Below are 25,474 nucleotides of genomic sequence, written 5' to 3'. Positions count from 1 at the left end.
TATTATAAATAAGGAAAGGGGCTTTTTGTTGATGTTCAGATTAAAATATTTAGGCCTCGTTTCTACTCTTTAGATGTCACACAGTCAACTGAATTGCAATTATGAACTGACGCGTCTGCGTACGTGATGAATACATCCATCCATGAGACAGTGGAAGCATCTAGCACATCAATCAACAATGATTGACATAAAGTAAGGGCAATAACAGCTGACTTTGAGAAAAAAAGACACCATTCAGAATACCGTTGTAAATGTCAGCCTCGGTTATATCTTCCACACTACCCTGCGTGGTGGGTGTTTTTGTGTCGAGGTAACGTCATCGATGCATTATATGATTATAATACAACAATCATACGGAACACATAGGAATGAAAACCAAGCACACCCGACGTGCCCTAAAACCCGACGTGGTGACGCAACGTCTTTGTGTAGGCAAATCACGGTGCACGCTGGGCGGGCATTGTGAAGCTGTAGTGTTGAGCGTTAGCAGGCTAACTAGAGAAAGAAAGCTAACTAATCGTGAGAGTGGAAGTGGAGCTAACGTTTTGAGGGGAAAAAAAGGCAACTGTCAAAACAGCAAGAGGAGCAGAAATTTGAGTGATAATTCCGTTCGATGACCACATGAACAGATGTGTTGCTAGTTAATCGCAGACCGTGTTTTGTCAGATGCCCGAGGAGCATTTTGGATACTACATCGATTGTCCCGTTTCCAAACGGAAACCATTTCTGGACAGACAGTTTCGGGCTAGCTTAGCTAGCTAGCTAAGTGAATCATCCAGGAGACTTTTCATTGTCACCTAAAAAAGCCCAAAACTGAATGTTTTGTCTGTCATGAGTCCGGCCGGGTGCTCCCATGTGAACGGTTATAAGGTGGATAACTGGAAACAGAACCTTCGAGTCATATACCAATGCTTTGTTTGGAGCGGTACTGCTGAGACCAGGAGACGCAAGGTAAAAACACAGGAACTGCAACGTTACCTTCAGAAACAAAAGTGAAATAATGTTAATGTGGCACAGACGGACACAGAGAACTGGAGTGCAAATGATGCCCCGACATGAAGTACAACCACTGAACGGGTTGGAACAAAACTACGGTGTTAGTGAAACTGTACTCTTGCAGCAGTAGTGTTGCTAGCACCAGGGTTAGCCCGCTAACGTTAGGTTATCGCCGGTAACTGAGCTAGCACGACTCTACGTGACGAGCTGCGGCGACTGGTGGCTTCTTTGCAACGTTTAATTTCTCTTTATTAGCCCACGCAACTATTATTCAAGCTTTTCCGCCGTGAGTCAATCGGTTAGGTTCAGTTTGGTAGAGGCTAAACAGTTAGCCGCATGGCTAAACCTGGGTTGTAGCCACGAGCTAACGTTACCGCACCAAAACGTACCCATTGTGGCTCTCCACGCGCACACATATTGTGGTCCACATATTGGCGGCTCTCTCCTGTCCAGGGCATCCCAGGACAGTGTGTGTTTTTTATTTTTTTCTGCACTGGTCATTCTCTCACGAGCTTTTGGATGCTGGGACGTCAGCTGATTACTTCATTGCCAGTTTCCTTTTGGGCTTATCCCACACCTGCTCGGCCTACACAGCTCCGAATAGCTCCCTACACTGTGATGTCATCCCCGGACTGTGTTGCAGTTCCCCTTCCATTCCTCTTTTTGTAAACATAAACTTTTTTTTTTTTTTTTTTTGCGCTACGATGTTCATTTAGGACAAATTTACAGCTTGATTTGTATTATAGATTAACAACATTTATAGCCTGACTGTTATACAAAAAAAAAAAAAAATCCATGCTTCACTTAAACATGTCATACATTTTATGTCGTTGTGATAAAATAGGTGCTTCAGGGTGATGCAGGATGGACAGAGCTGGTGAGTTGATTTATCCCCTCCTCATCTTCACTGACATACTGTAGTTCAGATGAATACGAACTGGCTTGCTTTCTCTCCTCTTGCTCACCTTTCTGTGTGCCTCGGTACCTTTTCATGTAATGGACTGAATACTAGATGTGAACCTACGTAGTGGAAGAATTCAGCCCCATCCCCGTACCTGCTGTGATACTCAGTTTACAGCCAGTGAGATTAATGGGATGGTGGACTATGAGCAGCCAAAAGCATAGCTCAGTTACATTACAGGCATGTCAAAGCAAATAGCCAGCACAAAATGGTCGATGACCCTTTTTTTTGTTGTTCATGCAGTGTTGTAGTGTCACGCTTTGGTTCGAGCACAAATGTCTTTATGAATTATGTTTACACTCTGATGTACATCAGAGTTATGGTATGTGCTGAGAATGTACGAGGCAGTCCTAAAAAGTTAAAAGGGAAGTGTAGTGGGTGACACTGCAACTGTTTTACCAGCATTTTTATAAATGTTAATATTGACTGTTTAGTTTATTTTTCACATTCTTCCTGTCAGGAATGCAATCAACGGGAGCTCATTCACCTTTCATGAAATTAGGACTGGCCATGGGTGCTTTCTATTGCCTGAGGTCGCATTCGCTGTTACAAACCTTGCCTGTCGCTTTTACTTCTGGAAGAACCGTTTCTCCATCCGTTTTGAAAACGTCACTGTCTCAGCGTCATCACCCGTAGCCTTTTTGCCACGATGACCAGCACCACAACCAGTGCTTCAGCACAAACCACCACCGTTTCCTCTAATATTTGCCTCCCACAAAAACTGCCGAGGTGGCATGCTGCATGAATACCAGTCCTCCAGATCTGAAAGCCGCTATTCTCATAGTCTTTGAAGTTAGATGGCATTTAAAGTCAATTTTGTGTTGTAATTATTTAGCTGATCTGTTTCTGTACACTTTAAAGCTGTCATTGGTAGTTTCAGACTGGATTGTAGTTTAGTTTTATGCAGTGTCCAACCCATGTCACCCATCACTGCAGTTTTTAATTCTTAAAAATGAGCACCACCTAGATCCTCTCACATGCCACTGCGTCACAGTACACCCGTGGCCGTGGCATTTTGAAGTAACAATAGGCATTGAAAACATTGCTGTGTAATACCAGGACCGTATCTAACAGTGACATTTTAGAAAGTATATTTCTGGCTGTAATGTCGGTGAAAAGAGGAGGACACGCCTCTGTTGTTGTTCGTTTCTATTAGAAATGCTGCTCTATCTCTTATCTAGTCTGTGGTTTGAAATAAGAGTACAGTTGTTTACAATCAATGTTGAGTGAGAAATGGCATTAAGCGACTGATACAGAGTGAAAGGAGAGTGGCTCCTGAATGAAGTGTACTCTCTACTGCTTAATGACACTCCACGAGTCCGAGTCTTGTGTCTCAAACCCCCTTTCACCGAGGCTTTTTACCGCCGGCCTACTCCGACATGCAGATCATGTGACGTGCTGCTCCAGTGGTGCGCGGGCAGTGCAGTCTGTGATTGTGTTCGGCTTTAACGTCACATTCTGCTATCTTAACATTCTGAAATAGAAATACAAATCGTGTACGCGGTCACTCTGAATGTTGGCACGGTGGATGAAACAAAAGCTCATCACTGCACTGCTTACTGCTCATTCATCTTACAATAGTACAATAATGGCAAACACACGGCAAGCTCTGTGGTACAAGAGGCATGGAGGGAAGTTGAACGACCCTGCCATGCAGAGACTGATGAATGGAAGCAATGTTTTTACATTGTATTCAGACTTGGGTTGATGAGCGAGTGCCTTTTATCCTGAATTGCTGTTTTTTTTTTTTCATTTCATTTTCCTGTCGTCTTTCCTCAGCAGCCTCCCTGCAAGCTGTCATCCTCTCTACCTTAAGCTAAAAATCAATTCCCAGGCAATGTGCAGCAACATGAGTGGAAAATCTGTCACCTGCTCTGCGTGCACAATCTGAAACCCACATGGGTCACAAATGCTAGAATGAGTGCCAGAGACGAGGGTTTGCAAAGATGACGTCACAACCCAGTGTGGCTTGGGATCTGCCATCTTTTAATTAGTGCGCATTAATTATAATACTAATTCTTTTGGGATGTTGGTCCTAGATGAAATGCCCCATTAGCTTCCGATGTGCATGCGGGTTAACGCTAACGCAGTGTATGGGAGCGTGCAGGCTGGCACAAGTGGTGGCCATAAATTATAGATGTAATTTGGTGACAAATTTGATATTGTTGCAGACTCCTCCAGACCTCGAGTCCGATGTCCTTTTGCGTAAACGTTTCTCAGTTGTCCCGTGCCCACAAACACCAACTATACCATGTGACACAAATGCTCCATGGAAAAAGAAGCAATTAATTAAAGATTGAGCGATGTATTAAAGATGCCCCACATAGGAAGACGGCAAGAATACACACGTATGCAATAGTGTTTTCTCTTTGCTTTTAATGAACGTTAAATCTTTCATGATTTCCTTCTGTGCATCTGGGCTTCATTATATTCTTTTCTGGTCGAGGTGTGCTACATGCCATATCGCCAGAGGGGCTACACCCACCGTAGACTGTCAGTTTGCGTCATGTTACAAAAAATGCGGCTCAGTTTCAGATTGCAGAGGAGGAACCATTGTTCTGATGTGCTTCCTCTTCCATCTTCCCGCTACCTTACTTTTGTTCCTGTCTCTTAATCTATTCTATTCCTGTTGTGAGTGTTTGTTTAACGAGTCTAGCGAGCGATTGTTTGAGGACGGCACGTGAGCCTTCTTCTTTACTCTCTTAATATAGATTCATGTTACCCCCTGTGCCATACGCACAGCAAGATGCCGGCACAGAGCGGAGATAAAAAAAACCTGCCGTTGCTTTTAACAGTTGAATTCATTCTTCTTTAGGCCCAACTCCAGTCATATATTCATAATTTATAGTTGGTGAATGGCTGTGGTGGTGGAGGCAGAGAGTAAATATTCATGAAGGTCATGGTTATGCATTTTGTGCAGCAGAATCGGCTCTATTTGCTCTATCTCTTAAGAGGACTTCTACTAAAACACTGCCGCCATAAAGGAACCTGCTCTGCAGTTAAACCGGAGCCATTATCTCAGGTTGAGTGGATATTGGATGAGATGGAAGCGCGGTGGGTGGGGTTGGCGGAATTTTACAACCATAACTTCTTTGAAGCATTTGTCTGTCACTTTGATTAAAGGGGTAAGCGTCGTGATTAAAGAGCCGACTGAAGTCAGCTTTTTTTATCTTCTAGTTTTGATAAATAACATATCATCAGAGGAACCACAACCCCCCCCCCCCCCCCCCCCCCCCCCCCCCTGTTCTTCTTGTGATGAGGGAAGATGAGAGAGAAATCGTTTGCTAGATGTTGCCGGGAAAATGTATATATTTCTCAAGGATGACACATTTACTTCCTTCTGTCCCTCCTTTCTCCCTCCTGTTCTTTCTCTTCACACACACACACACACACACACACACAAAATGCACTGAGGCACGACCAATCCCAGAGAGCGGCTGATTCCCGTGCTGCGAGCAGATCTCTTTGTCGGATCGGTCTCCATCACATCACAAGCCTGCTTTCTGACTCATCAGCAAACGTTTGTAGCATCAGGATCTATTCGTCCAGCCTCTTCACAGCCCTCGCTTGTTCCTCTTCTGTGCTCACTCCCACGCTTTTTCTCCCTCCTTTTCCTTGCTTTTGCTTTTTTTTAATTTTTTTTTATTTTTTTTTTTAGTTCAGCTCACAACTCATTGCCTTTTGATTATCCCATTAAATGCGTGCAATAGAAATACTTGTATTGTTTATTTTTGATATTCTAATGCTATAGTTTTGTATAGTTTTTTAAGATTGCACTAAATATACAGTGTTTTTTTTCATGGGATTACCTAGAATCCTTTGAAATTCAGAGCACATTTTCCCATCTTCCCGGTCCGTCCTTTCCCCTCTGCCTCACAGGAAACACTCAGTGGGTTCGGTGATGTCAGTCAATGGTTTCTGGCTGCCTTCCAGCTCCATTTCTTCCACGTCTGTTTGCTCTCCGTCACTCCCAGGCCTCGTCTAATGTGGCTTTCGGTCCGTCAGTCTTTCTGTCTGTTGCTCAGTGACTAAACAAATGGCTCGAGTCCTATGACCGCCTCCCTTAGTAATGGGCCTGGTGTGTCACCTTGCGGTGTCCCCTTCGCATGCTATTACCTTCCAATTTGTCAGCCTCAGATATTCTTCTCACACTTAAAGTCTCCGTCATATTATAGCTATAGTATGTTTTTAATGACTACATATGCTCATGAGGCTTGAGGAGTGATCATACATTTTACCAATCTAGCTGCCGGATGAAGAGCATGACTTTGCGTTTTGATTATAAGCTCCTCTCTTGTGTTGGCTGCATCAGCCCCTCCTCACTAGACAAGTTCACTTTGATTTGATTTCTTCTTCCATCTCTGCCTCTGACCATTTCACTTCTTTGGCCTCCCTTCAACCGGAGACAGAACTTCTCATTTGAGTGTCCCACAAAAGCGTGCTGGTCATGGCCTGAGCCAGCCAACGAGGCTGCTGTCCAGCCCTCCCATAGTACCGCCATCTGGCTAATGAGCTGTCAATCACTCCCCAGGGGCCGGCCCTAGCCCAAAACCAAGAGGCGATCAATCTCTTCCAGTGTGGACACTCAATTATTCCCTTTTGTTAAAACCGTGGGCCCAAGTAACGACTTTTCTTCGGAACAAGGCCTTTTGGGTGAAAATGGTTCTCTCTCCTTGTGAAAAAGGTGACGATTGTGGCATTAGACTCTTGCGATTATAATTTATTACTTAAGTCTGCTCCATATGTACTCACTTTTACACACTCTGCCTCTTTACTGCAGTGCTCGTAGATCTTCCTGGAGGTAATGTTCAAGGCTCTGTGGGTCCTAATTGGTGCTATGGGGATAAAGAAGGAATCGACTTACGATGTGAAGGGATTTGAGTCCAAGGAGTCACGTCAGCGGTCTCTCTTCAATGTGTGTTTGTGTGTTTTCTTTTGGTGGCTGTGGGCATCTGGTAGCTGCACGGTTTGACCGGTGATCACGCACCCTTTTGTTAAGCTGAAGCTAGACTGTTAGCCATCTGTGCAGACAAACACAGAGCCGGCTGCGGGATCCTCCCTCTTGTCAAGGTTTTTTTGCAGCCTTTGGTCAGTCTACTCACTGGTGAATTGGATAAATATTGGCTTGATACTCTTTTGTGAGCGGCCTCTGTGTGACTCCTTTTATGAGGCAGTGTGGCAGTTGTCAAAGCGTGCGTGTTTTGTTTGTATTCCACTAGTCCCGCTGCGAACATGTGGACACAGGTAGCCAGTGTCGGACCAACTGATTGTTTCTCACCATCACTGTGCTTTAGTGAGTGGAAATCTTTCTTTCTCCTCCACCCTCTGAAAATCCAGAAGGAAGCACAGCCTATCTCCCCCTAATCGAGTGATCTTAATCAGATTCACACATGCACGCCTGTGTAGATCCATCCCATGTGCTGCCAACCTACACAACGTGTTCAAACCCCCGACAATCATTGGACTACATTTTTTTCATCACGGCATCAAAGCTACTCCACCGCATAGAGTATCTCAGCTTAGTTCCACTCCATCCTCACTTTATCCACTTTCATTTCTATTCCCGCGGACGTGCGAGAAGCTAGACTCTCATCGACTGGGGCTCAGAATCTAGCTCTAATGTCCTTATAGCAGTGTCTGACAGTATGAGGCCAAACTGCACACCAACAATCCCTCAGCTCTCCCTCGACCCGGACTCATTTGAATGAGGTGGGAATACATGTTCACGCACAGACCATACAGCGTGTCATCGTCAACGGAGGTTACAATGAGCTGATGGGAGGACGGAAGTGAAAAGAGAATAGAGTAGGATTGGTATTGTGTGTGTGTGTGTGTGTCCCTAGGGCTGCTGACTGAGACTGCATATTACAGGCCAGGCATTGTCATGTGGGGATAGTGGGAAGCGAGGCTGCCAAGGCACTGACAGGCTGCAGCCCCACGGGGTCAGTCGGCAGCACGGTTCTGGAGCATCACCATCAGTCCCCCTTCCCCAGCCTCCCTCGGCTTGTTCATGTTAGTTGGAGAATGGGGAAAGGACCGCGTGCGTATGCATCAGTGTCTGAGCACTCGTACCATCGTCTGCGTGTTTAAGCTCGATGAGGGATTCTGCGAGTATTTGAATGCATATTTATAGCGTGGTGTGCATGTCAGCCATTGTTAATTTAGTTGTATTATGAGCATGTTTCTGTAGGGAAGCGTGGACGGGCTTATGAGGCAGCTTGGTGAGTCACTGCTCTCATATAGCCGTGCTCTCTCTACCCCGTATTGACTCTCTCTCTCTCTCTCCCCTCCCCGGTCTGTTCTTTGCAGCATCGGGAGCGTGCTCTGTAGAGCCAGACCTTTGTCCACATCATAATTGTCGTTGTCATTTTCTCTCCTCCTCAGTTACAGCTCATCGCATTGCTAGCTCTGAGTATGCAAATGCGTTCACCTTAACGTTGAGCTGGGAATAATGCAGTCGGATTGAAAGGATGCAGGTGGAGATGAAGAGGCTAAGTATGGGTATCACTCTATGTGTATACAGTTAGATCTAGAACATTGGGCCGCTCATGCTGTAATTGTTGGACCCGGGTCATTGTAAGCTCAGCAGACCCACACAGCATGTATTGCTACCTTATCCTCATGTTGAACATGTATTGGACACCTATTCATCCAGCTAATGCCTTTCTGCACCCGTTCTTCCATCACTCAGCAGCTTCGTACATTAGTGGGGTGATTCCCCCGGACATGGATCCCAGCCTAACTTGTCTCAAAGAGCGCCTCCCAGATGGGGAAACGCAGCCTAGCGCAGCACAAACTTAAGCTTGCTATACCTGTCTGATGCTTGTTCCAGTCATCTGAGCCAGCGGCTGATCAATAGCTGATCTAATGGAACATTAAAAGCCTCTGGGCGCAGAGGAAGGCAGGACTGCTGACACTGATGAGTAGACAGCCTGTGAAACATGGTGAGAGGGAGAGATTACAGAGAAGCCAAGGGGGTGCTGGAGCAGAGATGGATTTTCTACCCGCCAAAGGGGTATTGAGGAGGAGGGGGAGGGAGGGCAAGGCGTGGCATTGGCAGGGTTTCTTGTTTTTGACTTGGAGTCCTGGTGCAGTGGGGATGAACAACAACAACCCTGCCTCTGTAAGATCGGCTCAAAGAGGCAACTACAACATGTATGTAGCAATTCAGTTGACCTCAGCTGTGTTCCCACAATGTTTGGCCTGATTTTTTTAAAATCTTTTTCTAGTGTGTGTAGGGTTTCATCTAGATTCTGAAAGTCCTGCTCCACACTATCATATGTTTTCTCATTGCATGTCAATGACACAACCTCCACTGTAAAAGGTTCAAAGAGCCCGCTGTAGACGTGGTTGGTTTTTAGTGGCAGTCCACACTTCTTTCCTTTCCTTTCCTTTCCATCACTCCCCATGCATCCCTCTTGGAAAAGCATCGCTCGCTAATTTGGTTCCACCCTTTCTGTTTCACAGCCAGTCACAGCCGGCTGGCTAGCAGACCCAATATAAAAATATTACAGAGCTCAGTGTCTGCGACCCTGAATATCCCCTCTACTGCTATGTCATCACAATCCAACCCACGCCCACTAATGCGCAGCCAAAACACAGACCCGACTGTGAGTTTTGCGGCCTATCTCGGGCAGCAGTGCATAGTAGTAATATGTTATAAGTATCACCCATATCCCTAGCCTACCATGATATGTACTTCTGGTACCCACTGTCAGTATCCATACAAATAGATGCAAATGAAGAGATTTGCTTGGGACTGTTATTTCAATTTTGCCCCAGTCCCACAGATGAGCTATTGTCCTGTTTCTGTATTCTTATTGTTACCCATTGCAATATATGCCAGATGTTAGAACATCAAGATTCAGAGCAGCAGTGTTAATGTTTAAATAAGATGTGGATTGGGGATGAAATTGTGTCCTATTTTGAACAATAATGCATGTCTAGAATAGAGATTGAGTGAAGAAATAGAACTTTGTTTGGCATTGCACTTGGATATCCACAGTTTATTGGAACACAAAGCATTTATCCAGATTCAAGAAGACCAATATCTTAATGTTGTCCTCATTATACCCACGTCCAACCATAGTTTGTACTGCAAATCCTTTGTTTTAATTATTGTGGGAACAACAATCTCCCAAACAAAGCTTCGTGATGAAATTAACCTCAAATGTGTCACTGGACAGTTGAAGTTTTGAGTCATCGTGTGAGTAAAACAGGGTTGCACCACCAAATTTAGATTGTAATCCCAATTTGCTACATGGGAAAGAAAAGAATCCTTTTAGTTTTGTAGTCGTCCCATTGCACAGACCGTTCTGTGTTATGAGTCATCCAGAGAGAAGGAAGTGAAACTGACTGGCACAACCTCCTTTATTACTCTGCAACAATACGCTTAACTGTTGTTCATATGGTGTCAGGTTATACTATTGTCTCTAGTCAAACGACAGCAATAGGCCCTTGAGTTTCTGTGTGTAGGAGTGTGTGAGTCTTTTTTTCGAGCTAGTTTCACAGAGTGTACCAGAAACAAAAAAAAAACAAAACCTGTTTAATCTCTCCAGCCAATAGTTCTCATTTTGTTTCTCCTCACCTTTGCCTCACACCTACTTTCCCTCCGTCTCCTCTCTACAATGTGAGTGGGCGACTCACTGCGGCTGTAAGGCTGTGATCAGATCGTCTTATTTCATTTCTCCCTCTCAGCGCAGACTGTGTGTTGCTATGCTTTCACTCACATTACCAACAGAACTGTATCAGGAAAGCATTGAGTGTAATCACGGCTAAAAGATTGTGCATTTGTTGACGTAATAATTGTTTTTAAAAATGCTTTAGTTCGGTGCACAACCTGCATGCTCTACATTTGTTTTAAGAGGGTCAGAAGTTAAACGGAGTTGGGAATATTCCTCGTACTACATGTTTACAGTTGTCGACTCTTACCAATATATACCAACAGCCACTGTAGGGCTCATTTCTGCAGTAGATGTCGGGCATTCTAATGTCCGGTTACCTCTGGGTGCTGTAGTCGAACCAATTACACACACACACACACACTCCAGCGTGTGCGCGTGTGTGTGCTTCAAATAAATTCTGCTTGCCTTCTCCGGTCTGCCTGCCAAGCATCAAATCCCATCATGCCCTGCATGTGTTAGAGGGCAAAAGATTCAGAGAGGAAATATGTCGTTATTCAACTGCAAAGAATTTGTCAACAGGCCCAGCAATCTTGAGTCTGTCTCTTCATATCAGGTCTATTCAAGCATCGTGTCCTCCAAAGTGTTTATGTGATCAGCCAGCAGGGAGTTCCACTCTGCCTACGCCACTCTACAGTGGAGCTCAGGGCTCTGTCCTGCTGCAGGGGATTTTCTCACCACACTGACGGTCCTCTCCCTCTTTTTTTTTTATTTTACTGTCAATTCCTCCCCCCCCATACCTCCCCCTTCCCTCCCCAACCCCACTTCTCCTTTGGGTGTTTTCTTTCCAGGCCAAGTCGTGCATCTGTCACATGTGTGGAGCCCACCTGAACCGACTCCACTCCTGTCTCTACTGCGTCTTTTTCGGCTGCTTTACGAAGAAACACATCCACGAGCACGCAAAAAACAAGAGACACAACCTAGGTAAGCCAACACGCTCACTCCACTATTTCAGGAATCATGTTGGAGCACATTTGAATTGATTTGTAGTATGTACTGTGTATGATAATTCTCTACATTCAAAATAAAATCTTAACAATAGAGCTGAAAATGATGATATCAACATGCGTGTTGTCCCTCCCTACGTCCAAGGCCCGGTCCCATCACGTCAGTCCTCACATTCACATGCAGCCCTGTGGCTCACTGCAGCATCAGCTATTACCAGCAAAGGATTACAGCATTACTTTGGGCAACTTCCTCCTCTGAGCAGACAGGGAGCCTCACTCTAACCGCAGCACATTACCGTTCTGGTGGGCAGCGCCTTAGCCAGTCAAATGTCATGAGTTTAAGTTTGCACTCTCCCTTTCACACAGCAGCAAGGGACTGGTAGACGGTTGCTAATCCACAGCTACCCAAAAAGCCTTGCTTCGACCCTACATGCTAATTAGGCTAAATATGATAATGACACTAATGAGCGAGATTGTGGTATTGCTCCTACAGGGACGGCTAAATATAGAAACCAGGGAGAGAGGGTACGGAGACTTGGTAGTTGTTTTGAATGGCTTTAATTGATTTAATGCACACAGATACCCCTGGTGCACGGCCACAGTGTTAATTACCTTTGAGCTTTCCACAAGAGCCTCTCTGACACTGTCGCTCTGTTCGTCTCCTCCTCTAATCAAATTAATCCAAACTCCCCGTCTGCTCTAAAACAAGATAGCAAGCTCCCTTCTCAGGACTCGTTTTTACTTTCTTTTTCGTCATTTGTCTAACCTCCTCAGGACACTTTCCTGTCCTTATTTGTCCTTGTCCTATTCATTCATTCTCTGGACGCCTTTCACATCTTCTAGTTTTCTTCCACTTCCCCTTCGTCCTTTCTTTGCTCTCATCCTTTGCTCAAGTGAGCATGATCTACACTCCTCCCCGTATCTTGTGCAGCACTCCACAGTCCACATCTTCATCCTCTCGTTGTCTTGTTGCCATGGTTTACCAGAGAAAAGAACGATGAATACATTTTCTTCTTCACTTTAATTCTTTGTATGTTCTCACAAACACACACACACACACACACACACACACACACACATACATAACATGACACAGTGACGACAATATAACATACACCAGGTTTTATATACGATGTGTTAGCTCACTTCTCAGTGTGGGAAGCACCACAAACAGAAATAAATGTCCAGTTAAGAATAGGTTGTCACGGCAACAGAGCTGAATTATTGTTAAAAAGGATGGTGTGTTAGTTAGACAGCCCAGGTAGGGGGGGGGGGGGGACAAATACACCTATTCCATCACTACTACCCTTATATCTCTTATAAATGCAAGAAATGAGATGGAAAACGTTGTACTGTAAATAAAACCCAGTGTGTGTTACTGTGCTGGGAAAAATCTATTTTTAATTATTGCGCAATCTCTCTTTCTCCTTCTCTTCCCCCCGCTCACAGCAATAGACTTATTATACGGTGGGATATATTGTTTTGTGTGTCAAGACTACATATACGACAAAGACATGGAGCAGATTGCCAAAGAAGAACAGAGGAAATCCTGGAAATTGCAAGGTGACGCATTTAGTTTTCTCACCGAAAGGAACTCAATAATGCAACTTTCTGTAAAAGCGAGGCCGTCACATTCGTGTTTCTTTTTGAATCCACAGGCATCGGGGAGAAATACACGACGTGGGAGCCGACCAAGAGGGAGCTAGAATTATTACGACACAATCCAAAGCGGAGGAAAATCACTACGAACTGCACCATAGGTTAGCAATGGGCCGCACTGTTTAGTCTGCACTGCTGTTTATAGCTAGACTGTGTGTGTGTGTGTGTGTGTGTCTGTCTGTCTGTCTACATGTTCCAATAGTGTACTTGCGGTCACCCTCGTGTTTAAGTGCGAATATCCAAGGTCAGTAAGACCGGGCAACCCCACAGGCACCGAGGGAGACGGAACACGGCGTTCCCTCGCTGATACTGTAGGTGCACACACCGTGTCTCCCCAGACATTGTTATGCCTCTCCGGGGACCTAATGTTTTGGGGTTGTCCGTCTGTCCGGTCTATCTCGGGTATGCCTGGAGAGGGATTTCTTTCAAATTTGGCTCAACCGTCCACCCGGACTCGAGGATTGCCTGTGCTAATTATGACAATTTCACACAAATTTCTAATAATAGGATAAAAATAATGAAGTGATGACATTTTGGACAGACATAAACCTGCAAACTCGACTGGTTGGCGGAGGCATCCAACCGCTAGGCGTTAATTCAATCATTTGTTTCTTTAATTTCTTCCTGCCGTCTCTCTGTTGTGTCTCTGATTGTTTTACATGTGCTTTTGCTGTTTTTATCTTTCCCTTTGCCCACTGCCTCCCTGCCAAATAGTTTGCCTTATGAAATGTCAGAAAATGGTAAAAAAAAAATGTTTAATCTTTGTTTTCGTGTGTCTCTCATGATTTTCTTTGTCTCCTTTTTGTCCTGCAGGTTTACGAGGGTTAATAAACCTGGGCAACACATGTTTCATGAACTGCATTGTTCAGGCCCTAACACACACACCGCTGCTGCGAGACTTCTTTCTCTCCGACAGACACAAGTGCGAGATGCAATCAAACTCCTGTCTGGTGTGTGAGATGTCGCAGCTCTTTCAGGAGGTATGGTGCAAAATCTGCGTGTCTGAACTTGTTGCATAGGTTCGTTAAATCCCACGAAAGAAAGGAAGAACGTCTGATTTTGGTTAAAACTGGGCCGTAATTTCAGAGTTGTTGTTTTTTTAGCAACCGTATGTTCTCTCGCAGTGTAAGCCACTGCAGAACGCTGAGTCACTCTTCAGCTCTTTTGTCAAGTCCAAAGAGGGAGGCAGAGAGGAGCGAAACATTCCTGCCTGAAAGGAATGCACAGAGCCACATGCAAATGAATACGCAGAAAGCCGTAATTATATATATTTTATTGAACCTGGTCAGTCAATGCGAATTATGTCGCACAGCCATTTATAGCCTCTTAATCCCAGCTCTTTCATACAAAAGTTTGGCTTTTTAACATCCAACAAACACCATCGGCCCTTGACATTATGTAATATCTGCTCCCACACTGCCTCGCTTTTTTCTTCCACACTCCCACATCCCAGTATATATGGCTCCACAGATGGTGCTATAAGGAGTTGAGTCATCACCAAACCTCCCTTCCACAACATGTACACGGAGCCTTGCCCCGTCTCAGTTGGCTGTTCAGCTACATAACACATGTAGGAGGTAATCGCTCACCTCTATCGCCAGGGAGGCAGGCGTCGCGTGAGCATTCACCTGGAAATTCAGGATCAGTCATACAACAAAAATCGATTTAAACGTACCCTAACACACAAACGGTATCACTCCCAAGTTTTTCAACCTCCATGCCTTGTCCCCAACTCTCTAATTTCCATCCCCTACCTTCATTCTATTTCAACCCACCTCCATATCTTCATCAAAAGCTGCCGTCTTTTGACTCTGCAGACACACACACACACACACACTCGGAGCGTTTTAGATGTGAAGGTGAGAGGCGTGGCCCCAGCCTGCTTTGATCAGCCTCTCTCTCCAGTTTCCTCCTCTTCTCGTAGCATCGTTTGTTTGTCAACCGCCTTCAAGCTGCCGAAAAGGAGTTTGTAAGATTCAAAAGAGGCTTCAGCGCGGCATGTTTAATTTCCCCTTCTCACAACTCGATCAGATTTCCGACAGAGCTGTGGAGATTAAAGCGAAGTGTGTGCAACATCTACGTGTCAAGACATGAGAAAGCCTTCTCTGGCATTAATGAGCTCTGGTTGGAGCTCCACTGTATTGTTCGCACCCTAATAACTCTTGCGCTCCACTCATCTCTGACCTGGATTGTCACTCACTCGAATTCCCAAAGACTCCAACCTCTCCTACCAGTTCTTCCTCTTCCCCGTCTTGCACATCACACCTCTCCTCCCTACGGACGTGCTGCCAGGCGGCATATATTACGGAATTCATTCACATCTGACGAGGCCTGTAGAAAGTCGCTGCTAAAGGAGTCAGAAAGACACTTTGACTGACAGCCTCACATGTGTTATATGCTTCAGCAATGATAGATGACAGTGTGCAATGCAGCTATGAGGTTGGCATAGAGGTGATAAAATATATATTCGCCTGGAAAAATAGGCTAACCCCCCACTCCTCTTCCCCCCCCCCCCGCTACCTCTCATCTTTCTTCCCTGCTCTCAGTTCTACTCGGGCCACCGTTCGCCCCACATTCCCTTCCGGCTGCTGCACCTGGTGTGGACTCACGCACGTCACCTCGCAGGCTACGAGCAGCAAGACGCCCACGAGTTCCTCATCGCAGCATTGGATGTACTACACAGGCACTGCAAAGGGGACACCATCAGTAAGCCATACAAACACTAGTGTGTTGTCTTTAAATACAGTAAGATTGGAGGGTTTTACTTCAGATTTTTTTTTTATTTTTCTCGAATGTTTTCTGTCAGGCCAGGATTGCCGCTTGTTCAAGTCGGACTGAATGGGGAAACGCAACACAAAGAGCAGTGTGTCAGTTGAGATTGAGAGGAGTGTGTCTGGGCCACCTACTGCCTCTGATCCGGCATGTGGAGTTATACCTTAGATCTACCCGCAGAGCACACAGTGCCTTACTTCCCTGGAAGCGTACTGAAGGAGACTGGCAATGGTGTGTACCAAAGGGACAGGAAGCAAGCAGTGTGAGGAATGTCAATAGGCCCCGCTGCAGTTCAATGGCAGCCTGACTCGCCCGCAGACCCCGCAGTAAGGTTTGTTTCGATTATCTTAGAACCCAGAGAGTTGTGAAGTAGCAGAGAGGCTCAGCTGCAGGGGGGATGGTGAAGTGAGAAACAGGGCCGTGCAGAGTCCTTCAGAGGTGCTAAACAGGTTGTAGGTGTTACCTGTGTGTCTATTTATACTTTCTGCTCTTTGTGGTCCCGCAGGAGACGACAACGGCAAGAAGGCCAACAATCCAAACCACTGTAACTGCATCATTGACCAAATCTTCACCGGAGGCCTGCAATCAGATGTTACCTGTCAAGTTTGCCAGTAAGTTGTCTGTGTCTTGTGTGTTTGCGACTTTAAAAAGTGTAAAGAACCAAAATAAAGTCCCATCTGAGAGGTTTTCTTTCCCATTAACTTGACGGAGCATCACGTCACCACCTAAAACCCCTCCTTCCTCTTTCCCTACATTCACTCATTCATCCATCATCCGTCTATCCTTGTTGTCCCTCCGATTGCGTAGTCGCCTCTCACCGCCGGGCTGATCGATGTGGACGTCACCTGTCCTCCCAGAGTGGCTGAACCACTGGTTGTGTCCTCTCCACTGCTCTCTTTTAGAGGCCCCGGTCCGTGCAGAGCTGCTGTAAGAGGGGGTTGTCTAGACGGCGGCACAACCCGAGCGTTGCCTGCCTGCCCCCCCCCCCCCCCCTAGAGCTGTCCTGTCACATTAACACTAACACGCTGCACTGAACTGCAAAGCACCTCGCCCTGGCTAGCAGGCAAGCCGAGCCCAGCTCTGTGCCATGTTACCTGCCTCCACAGCGGAAAGGGAGAGACTGCTGATGCAGAGCTGGTGATGCTGCCTTGAGTATCATTCTGCCATAAACTCCCCTGTAATCATTACACAGGTCCACTGTTGACCACAGATGACTTCTGGGTAAGCGTTCAGCAACAGAAATGCATCCCCCCCAAGGCTTTTTGTTTTGACAAACATGGATCCCTAACGGTGCCATATATTACTGCTCAGTCGCTCTCTTACCCACCATAAATGCATGCCTACTTGCCTTAATGGCCACCTGCGGGTACCACGGGGTGTTGCAGCACCATGACTCATCTAATGTGCGGCCCTGTGTGCACATATTTGTGTATACTTTGTGTATACTGCATGCGTTCTACACTGAAAGCCTCCATTTTGCCCGGGCTGCAGTCCATCACAGCCGTCGGGCTGTAATAATACAAATTCCTTATGTAAAGCCAATCTTCTCTGATGTAACACTTCATTGAATTGCAAATGGACCTGGAAGAAGAACGGCGTGTATATTATGCACATGCACAGCAGGCTTAAACACAAACATGATCGGAATATGCAGCGGCTGTGTGAATTTCAGCTTGTGTATTGCCATCTGTGTCATCATCCTTTCATCATGGCCTGTAATAAATGACACACAATCACGCACTATTTATTCAACCTCACAATCCAACTCCCTTCTCCCTTTTTCATTTTTTTCCTCTAGTGGTGTGTCCACAACGATAGATCCATTCTGGGACATCAGTCTGGACCTTCCTGGCTCATCCACGCCTTTCTGGCCCCTCAGCCCCGGAGGTGATGGCAGCACAGTGAACGGAGAGAGCCACCTGTCAGGGTCCACCACTCTCACAGACTGCCTACGCAGGTACCACTTCAGTCTCAGCTGACAACAGACAGGTTGCCTGTCAGGTTCTCTTTTCTTCGGGTTTTTTTTTTTTTTTTGTATCTATCTAAACTAAACTAAATTCCCTGTCATGTAGGTTGTAGAATATTCAGAGTCACGTCTTACCAAAAACACTCCGCTGCCTTACAGTAGTACTGCTAGCTGTGCTCAGATTGAAAGTGAACGACGTTTATAACACAAGGAAAAGGAGGTACTGTCACTCTACTTTTTTTTTTTTTCTTCAATAGGCTTATTGTCCTTTATCCCTTCTGCCACCTCTCCAAAAATCCTGGGTATCAATCGTCTCCCAATACATTTTATTCATCTCCACACATTGTGTGGCACAGCAGCCCTGTTATCACTGGATCTCATCTTCCACCATCACCAGGTTGGCAGATGTGACCTCTCATATCTCCTCTACTGCCTCTTCATTCTAGCAATTTATTTTCCTCCCTTCCTTATCTCATCTCATTCCCTCTCCTCTCCACCTAATTCCCTTTTCCCCGCTTGTGCCCTCACCCTCTACCTCCTCGTATTCGTCTCATCCCCCCCCCTCCTCTCTTTCTCTCGCCTCCTTTCCTTCTGACTTTTTTTTTTTTACCGCAGCACCTCACACACCCCTAGTTGCTGCAGCAAGTCTCTTAAAGGTACAGGACCGGTTGGTGCTGTTGCCGTGGTGATAGAGGCGTTGGAGTTACCAGCAGGGGTCTTGGGTTGGGTGGGCTCACACACACAGAGCGGCTGCACCAAAACTCTGCATGCAGGACATGTAGGACTAGAGCCAGGTGTTGCGTGGTCAAAGGTTTATATTTGTGTATGAACCAGATAAATAAACCAGAGTAGTTTTCTTCTTTTATTTTTTGTGCCAGTTTTCACTTCCTGTTTTGCTTTCACAACCTCTCTTCTTCTCTCCCTCCCTCCCTCTGCAGGTTTACGCGACCCGAGCATCTAGGAAGCAGTGCCAAAATCAAGTGCGGCGGTTGCCATAGTTACCAGGAGTCCACCAAACAGCTGACGATGAAGAAGCTCCCCATCGTAGCGTGTTTCCACCTCAAAGTGAGTCAGACAGTGACGACGTGCTGCCCAGGTATCTTTTGTTACATTACCTGTCACCTATCTTGACAATTTAGATTATTTAAGGGTAAGCTTTTATCTTTCACACGTCTAATGTTGTCATCGCTCCCAAAAAACAGCAGATGAAGCTGCGCCTCGTACATAAGGCTGTGTGATGCGGCTTAAAACCATCATCCAAATGCACATACAGCAATATGTTTACATGCTGTAATACATGGTCCATCCTGTGTGTGTGTGTGTGTGTGTGTGTGCAGCCTCACATCTGATTTCGGCAAAGTTCAGATTTTGCAGAGACTTGGCTGTCTTGTGCGTAGGTGTGTTCATAATTCGATTCAGTTGTTGGTGCATTACCTTCTACTGTGCATCGCTTTCACACACTGTCGCAGGACACCTACAACTTGCACTGTCCTCATCTGTCCATGTTTTATTAATCATAACAGTATTGGGGGGGGGGGGGGGGGCTATAATGTATTTATGATATTCATAGGAACAGGCTGCCAGACGATTGTCTAAGATCAATCCAAGTCCTGCTATTATCTTGTTATGAATGTTTCACTTTTCACTTCCTTTTTTTTGTGATTTGTATGTCTTGTAATGACGCCTGTTGTTTCTAAACGTGTCTTCTCCCCTCCCCCTTTTCTCTCTCTCCCTCTCTCTCTCCATGTTTCTGCCCCTTCCCCCTCTCTCACCCTCCCTCTCTGGCCAACTCCAGCGGTTTGAGCACTCTGCGAAACTGCGGAGAAAGATCACTACATACGTTTCCTTCCCCCTAGAGTTGGACATGACGCCCTTCATGGCATCCAGGTAAGCCTCGAGTAGGCCCCACAGCTTTTTCTCCCCATATAGTGAGTCTTCACATCCAGGTATATTTAAGAAAAAGAATAAACCTTTAGCAGCTCATTTAAGTGTTTTATTACATCGTAATGTTTGAACATACATCCTGTATGATACACTTTACATTACGTGTACTCAAAGTAAATACACACATCTGCATCTTCGTCTGCAGCCAAAAAACTGCATCGTTAATTGCTCCCTAAAATATATATTGATGTCAGTGAAGCGTTCAGCAGCAGTGTTGCCCCACCCCTGGCTGAAGCATCCATTCAGCTCTGTTCAGAGACAGTAACATCATTAGAGGCACAGGCAGGGAAGATATCTGCTTTCGTAGACGGGCTCATTCTGCCACCTAGTGGCTTCATGTGCCAGTGTAGCGTGTTTACCCAAACTTAAGACATGTTAATGTGTTGCTATTCTTTTTCTGTCTCCCACAGTAAAGAGAGCAGAATGAACGGGCAGTATCAACAGACGGTTGATGTATTAAACAACGACAATAAGTGAGTACCTTGCAGAGTGATTTATTCACACAGCAGCACTGACATCATGCTAATGACCTGAAGCATCTGGCGGTGACTTCCCCAAATTAAATCAATTTGAAGCCAATTAAAAGCTGCTTAGTTTTCCTCATCCATGCCAGTTACAATAGCTTTCATTTTCCAGGACGGTCACAGGGAATTTGCCGTCCTAATACCATTGACGGGTTGCTTGTAGTAGAGACTAGAGTCAGTTTGCAAGGCTCCTTGATGATGCCTCTCGTACACAAGAAAGACCTACTGGAGGAACAGTTTGTGGAGTTTAAGGCAAATAAAGGCGCCCATGTATGGGGAGGATAATGGGGCTTATGGTGTAAAAGGTGCGATGTGTACGATGTCGCTCCAAACAAACGGGCACCTCAAGGCATGCAAACTTGTCTCCATCGGCAAAATTCAGCATTTTGAATCCTACGTGATTTAGGCAAATCCGATTCACAACAAGCAGATTGCCGTGCATGTCAATTTCACTATGGCGAGCGCAAATGAAACTGACCTTAAGCTAGCAGTTAGCTGTAGCAACTTCCGGAGCTGCCGCACGCTCTCCTCTTGGCAAAGTAGTATCCTGGTTGCAAGGAGGACGAAACGAAAATACGAGTGGTTTTCTTGTTTCTGCTTCTTTGGATTGAATCCATTAAACAACCGCGGACTATGTACCTTCGCCGTGAAGGTGTGAATTAGTTAATTCATCTTTTTGAAAGTTTTAAACTAAAACTCTGGCCAGATCTTACACATTGCACCTTTTTTTTTTTTTTTTTTAAGCGAAGTCTGACAACAGAACGGAGACAATTTCACGTCTCTCGGTCTATTTCTAGGTATTCCTTGTTCGCTGTGGTCAACCACCAAGGCACATTAGAGAGTGGCCACTACACCAGCTTCATCCGCCAGCACAAAGACCAGTGGTTCAAATGTGATGATGCTATAATCACCAAGGCCAGCATTAAGGATGTACTCGATAGTGAAGGGTAAGAATGGAAACAAAGACATTAGCAGCTCTACAATGTCGTACAGTATGAAATCTCAATCGGATGTTTCTATTTTGTCACCCCTCAGGTATCTCTTATTCTACCATAAACAGTTCCTCGAGTACGAGTAGTCTTTGTGACCACCGACCGCGAAGAACCACAGCTTCTAACGAGAGAGTCAAGGGCCCCGGGGGGACAGGATGAAACACAAACACACAAACCTACCTGAAACTCTGTGACTACCAGTCTTTGCTCCTCCAGCTCTGGAGGACAAAAACAAAAAGACGTGTGAGATCATGCAACCTTTCAAAAGAAAAGAAAAAACACACACAAAAAAAAAAAAAAAAGCACTGAGCTACTTCTTGGCATCTACTTGACAAAACTGAATGAAGAGGAGAGATGGAGGAAGAGTTCCAGGCTCGGGCAGAGAGGAAGAGGCCCCCCCCCCCCCCCCCCACCCACCCCACCACCACCACACTCTCTCTCCCTCCCCTTACCTGCTGCAGGAGCTGTCTGAGTGTGACTGACTGTCATGTTGATTGGGCACATCTTGAGTTTTCTTACAGTATTCTGACCCCCCCCCCCCCCCCCTACACACACACACACACACACCCTTCATTTCTCTCCCATGGTGCTCTCGTTTCAACTGACCAAGCATTTTACTTGATGAAAAGTTTGTTGTCATATGCATATGGAACTGAACACACACAAAAAAGAACAAGAATAGAATTGTGAGGAACTTCTTATGAACTTTGCAAATGGACATTTTTTTTTTTTTTAAAGGTATGGTTATGATTCTTATCATTTGTGAATTTTTGTTATGAAATACTGTATGAATAATAGTATACATCTATTTTTTAAAGAGCAAAAAAAAAAAAAAGAAGAAGAAAACATGGGAGAGCTTAGAGACGCTGCCTTTGCCAGTTGCTGGGGAAGTGCTGCCATGGAAACTAAGCAGATTTGGACCCGAGTGTGCTCATGTTCATTATATATTGTGTTGATTGTTTTATTTTTACGTCTGGTTGAGGGCAGGGAATATCTATTTTTTTAGCAACTCATTCAATTTCTGTTTACCGCTCTTTTCAGTGTCTTTTATCTTTTTTTCAGTACAGTCACGTGTCCCTCGCTGTCCTGGTACTGGAAATGTTTGTTTTTTTTGGACGTATTATACTTTCATTCTTGTGGAATTGTTGGTATAATGATGGTGATGGTTAAATTGGCTCACTTTTGCTGTTTATGAATTTGTATGTTGAATGTGAGCTTTGGGTTTCATACGGCATTCTGAAGAGAAGACTCGATACGTGAGGTCCTGTACTATGTGAGACTGCTGTGGTCTCTCTAGAACACCTTGAATGCTCTGTGCAACAAAAAAAAAAAAAAAAGACGACAAAAAGCCCGTTTAACAACACTGCATGCGACCGGGCTCTCATGATCTTATAAGATGTGAAATATTGCCCTCAGTAATGCCTCGAGGCCTGCTGCCCATCATGGTTTTTGTTCTGGGAGGGTGATCATGTGACATGTATAGAGGGTGAACCGTATTGCACGTGTACGGGCGCTGTGCGACCACAGCCTGAATCCATCAGTGTTAATCTTCTCCATGGCAACTGTGTGGCTGGTGTCGAGCGGTGTGGTGCGTCTTGCCGCTGCAGTGCAGTAAACCCAGTGCTCTATTCAATCAGTATGCTGTCAGACTTTAGATAATGCACATACACATCAGGGTGTTGTGGTCTGTTTTGTTTGAATATCACTGATTGTGTATGTATTAAAAAAAAAAAAAAAAATACTGAATAAAAAAATAAATATTCACTCATGTATAAGATGAGGGCCCTAACCTATCACAGTAATGCCACATTTAAAAACAAAAAAAACAAAAAAACACAACCCCTGGTTGTTTAGCTGCTCTGTGATTGAGAACAAACATGCATATCCTTCGGTCTGCTGCAGAACCTCAGCTAGAGGGCAACAGCGGGTTTTATTTTTATTTTTTTTTCGTTTTTTTGAAACAGTGAAATCAAAGACTTGTGAAATGGTCGCACTTTGGTTTTGGTGTATCATGGAGCAGTTTAAGGCCACCCGAGGACTTTCAGGGACGCAGCTGAAAAGAGAAGGAAGAGGAGAGCTTCATTATCTGTTTCAGTGATTAAACTCAGAACAAAACTGGAGTGTGTATATGTTCTGTCTTTTGTCTCGTTCTTTCGTTCACACGTCCCTTCGTGAGGACAGTATGTCCCAGAATGGAAGTACTGTGGTGTATTCCTGTCGGTGTGCACTCATGGACGAACAAGACGGTACTGTAAAGGAAACAAGGTATTTTATTCAATGCAACACACTTGCAAACTTGCACACTCACCGTTAAACTTTCTGTTAAACTCTGTTGTATTTTTGGCCTTAGATCAGCTCTAGTTAGGCGCTTGGTTTTGGCGCCACTTTGTGGCCAAACCCGGAAGTTCAGAGGAGGTCTGGGAGAAAAAAAACAATCAAACCTGCCTTCAGGATTCGATGCAGTGTGGCTGTTAGACATATTTAAAGACAGGAAATGTAAACATCTTCAATGAGAGCCTCACATTAAAATATTTTACATATGTCATACAATCCAAATGTTTAAATGAATGTAAACGTGTCTTACCATTTTTAATTAAATATTTTGCATCTTTCCGCATTTCTCTTTTTCATAAAGAGCATCCCACAATTTTGCACCAAAAATCGACTTTACTTTATTTAGTTTCAACACAGCTGTACACAATCCATGTTTATTCAATTTAATTGATGTTTCAGTATAATAGAACAGGACAGAAACTGGAAGAACACGCATTATGCAAACTTTCTATGGAAACCGGTAAAACTTTAAACAATTTGTAATGTTTTCCAAAGCTCGTGAGACGTTCGTGGAACAAATGCCAAGTAGAAAACCTGCACCGTGGTCTTAAGAAATGCAGGCATGTAAATAAAAAATAAACTGAACATTGTATGAAAAGTCTTTGCCAGAATCCTAATTATTACGACTGCAACAGCTGGAAGATATTGTATGTAAGGTGTATGGTTTTGTTTCACATGTGCTGGACACAAACAATACGCATCAGGTATGTTTACATTTGGTTTTTCTTTTTTTTTTTTTTTCTTCACTCATCTAAACAATGTCAACATTCATTATTCATGTCCAGAGTAAATTCATTATGCAAATTAGTGTAACCATGGGACTAACGCTCTTCGTCGCTGTTGCTATGGAAATATAAGACACTAGAGGTGTGTCATGCAATGAGATGTTACAGACCAGGATACAAATTCCATCATCGAGAGAGAGAGAGTGTGTGTGTGTGTGTGTGTGTGTGTGTGTGTGTGTGTGTGTGTGTGCGCGCACACTTCTGTGTATCATGCGAGACTGACAAATGAAGGAAACAACATGCCTAGAGTGGTTTGTACATATGTCTGTATAAATATATAGTCAGAGGATGGCAGGAGGAACGTTGGACTCCTGAAGCGGCACAGTGTTGACGATTGGGGAACACCAGGGTCTCTTGAGGATAAGTGTTCTAGCCCTCCACAAATTCATGTCACTGAGACACCCGGAGACAGAAACAGAGGATGGTCCAGTGTCGTCACACAAAGTGTTTACAAGTAGCCTGCAATGCGAGGCAGCATGTGAGAAGCTAATAGAGGAGCAGAGGGGGTGTACAAAACAGTGTTTTCTGTAATAGAGCACAGTGAATCAATAAATTCAACACGTGTTTGAAATGTAATATATTTAAATCCCGTTTATATCCCGGTTCATTACTTCACAACATCCAGTATAGTGACCCATCTGCTTCTTGGGAGCAAAATAATCCTTCGCAAAATATAGTGTGAACAGGTTTTGTGCTCTCAGCTGACATAGAAACAGGAAGCTGGGCCCCCTACTCAGCATTCATGTTGAATTATTTAGAGTCGTGCCATTTGGAATTTTTTAACAATAGCAGACAACTGCAAGCAATGACAGCAACATTACTACATGACATACATAAATAATGGTAAATAAGCCATGAAAAAGAACAGTCCGGTAGAAACAGGCATACAGTGGCATTGATTTATATAATACGA

At 44.8% G+C, this 25,474-nt stretch overlaps 1 protein-coding gene across 3 annotated transcripts; it reads left to right on the top strand.

Annotated features, from left to right (window-relative positions):
• The first annotated feature begins 434 nt into the window (after positions 1-434).
• Positions 435-23,562, top strand: LOC142944805 (ubiquitin carboxyl-terminal hydrolase 22-like). Of its 3 annotated transcripts, XM_076085940.1 has the most exons (14): positions 446-951; positions 1,841-1,873; positions 11,430-11,562; positions 13,035-13,148; positions 13,244-13,345; positions 14,058-14,224; positions 15,791-15,950; positions 16,522-16,627; positions 17,815-17,973; positions 18,921-19,047; positions 19,778-19,869; positions 20,337-20,399; positions 21,248-21,397; positions 21,486-23,562. In XM_076085940.1, exons 1-14 carry the CDS (start codon positions 832-834, stop codon positions 21,526-21,528), a joined length of 1,569 nt encoding a protein of 522 aa, XP_075942055.1. In that variant the 5' UTR covers positions 446-831; the 3' UTR covers positions 21,529-23,562. The 3 variants fall into 3 exon arrangements, 1 of the variants encoding a protein (XP_075942055.1); XR_012952881.1 differs by lacking the exons at positions 19,778-19,869; positions 20,337-20,399; positions 21,248-21,397; positions 21,486-23,562 and adding exons at positions 18,240-18,379; positions 18,598-18,793 and having other exon boundaries at positions 435-951; XR_012952882.1 differs by lacking the exons at positions 20,337-20,399; positions 21,248-21,397; positions 21,486-23,562 and adding an exon at positions 18,240-18,379 and having other exon boundaries at positions 436-951.
• The last annotated feature ends 1,912 nt before the right edge of the window (positions 23,563-25,474 follow it).

This window comes from Anarhichas minor, unplaced genomic scaffold (assembly GCF_050575085.1).
Source record: "Anarhichas minor isolate MPS153535 unplaced genomic scaffold, ASM5057508v1 ptg000007l, whole genome shotgun sequence".
NCBI lineage: Eukaryota > Metazoa > Chordata > Actinopteri > Perciformes > Anarhichadidae > Anarhichas > Anarhichas minor.
The sequence above is the reverse complement of the archived record's forward strand: the minus strand, read 5'-3'. Positions and strand labels throughout refer to the sequence as shown.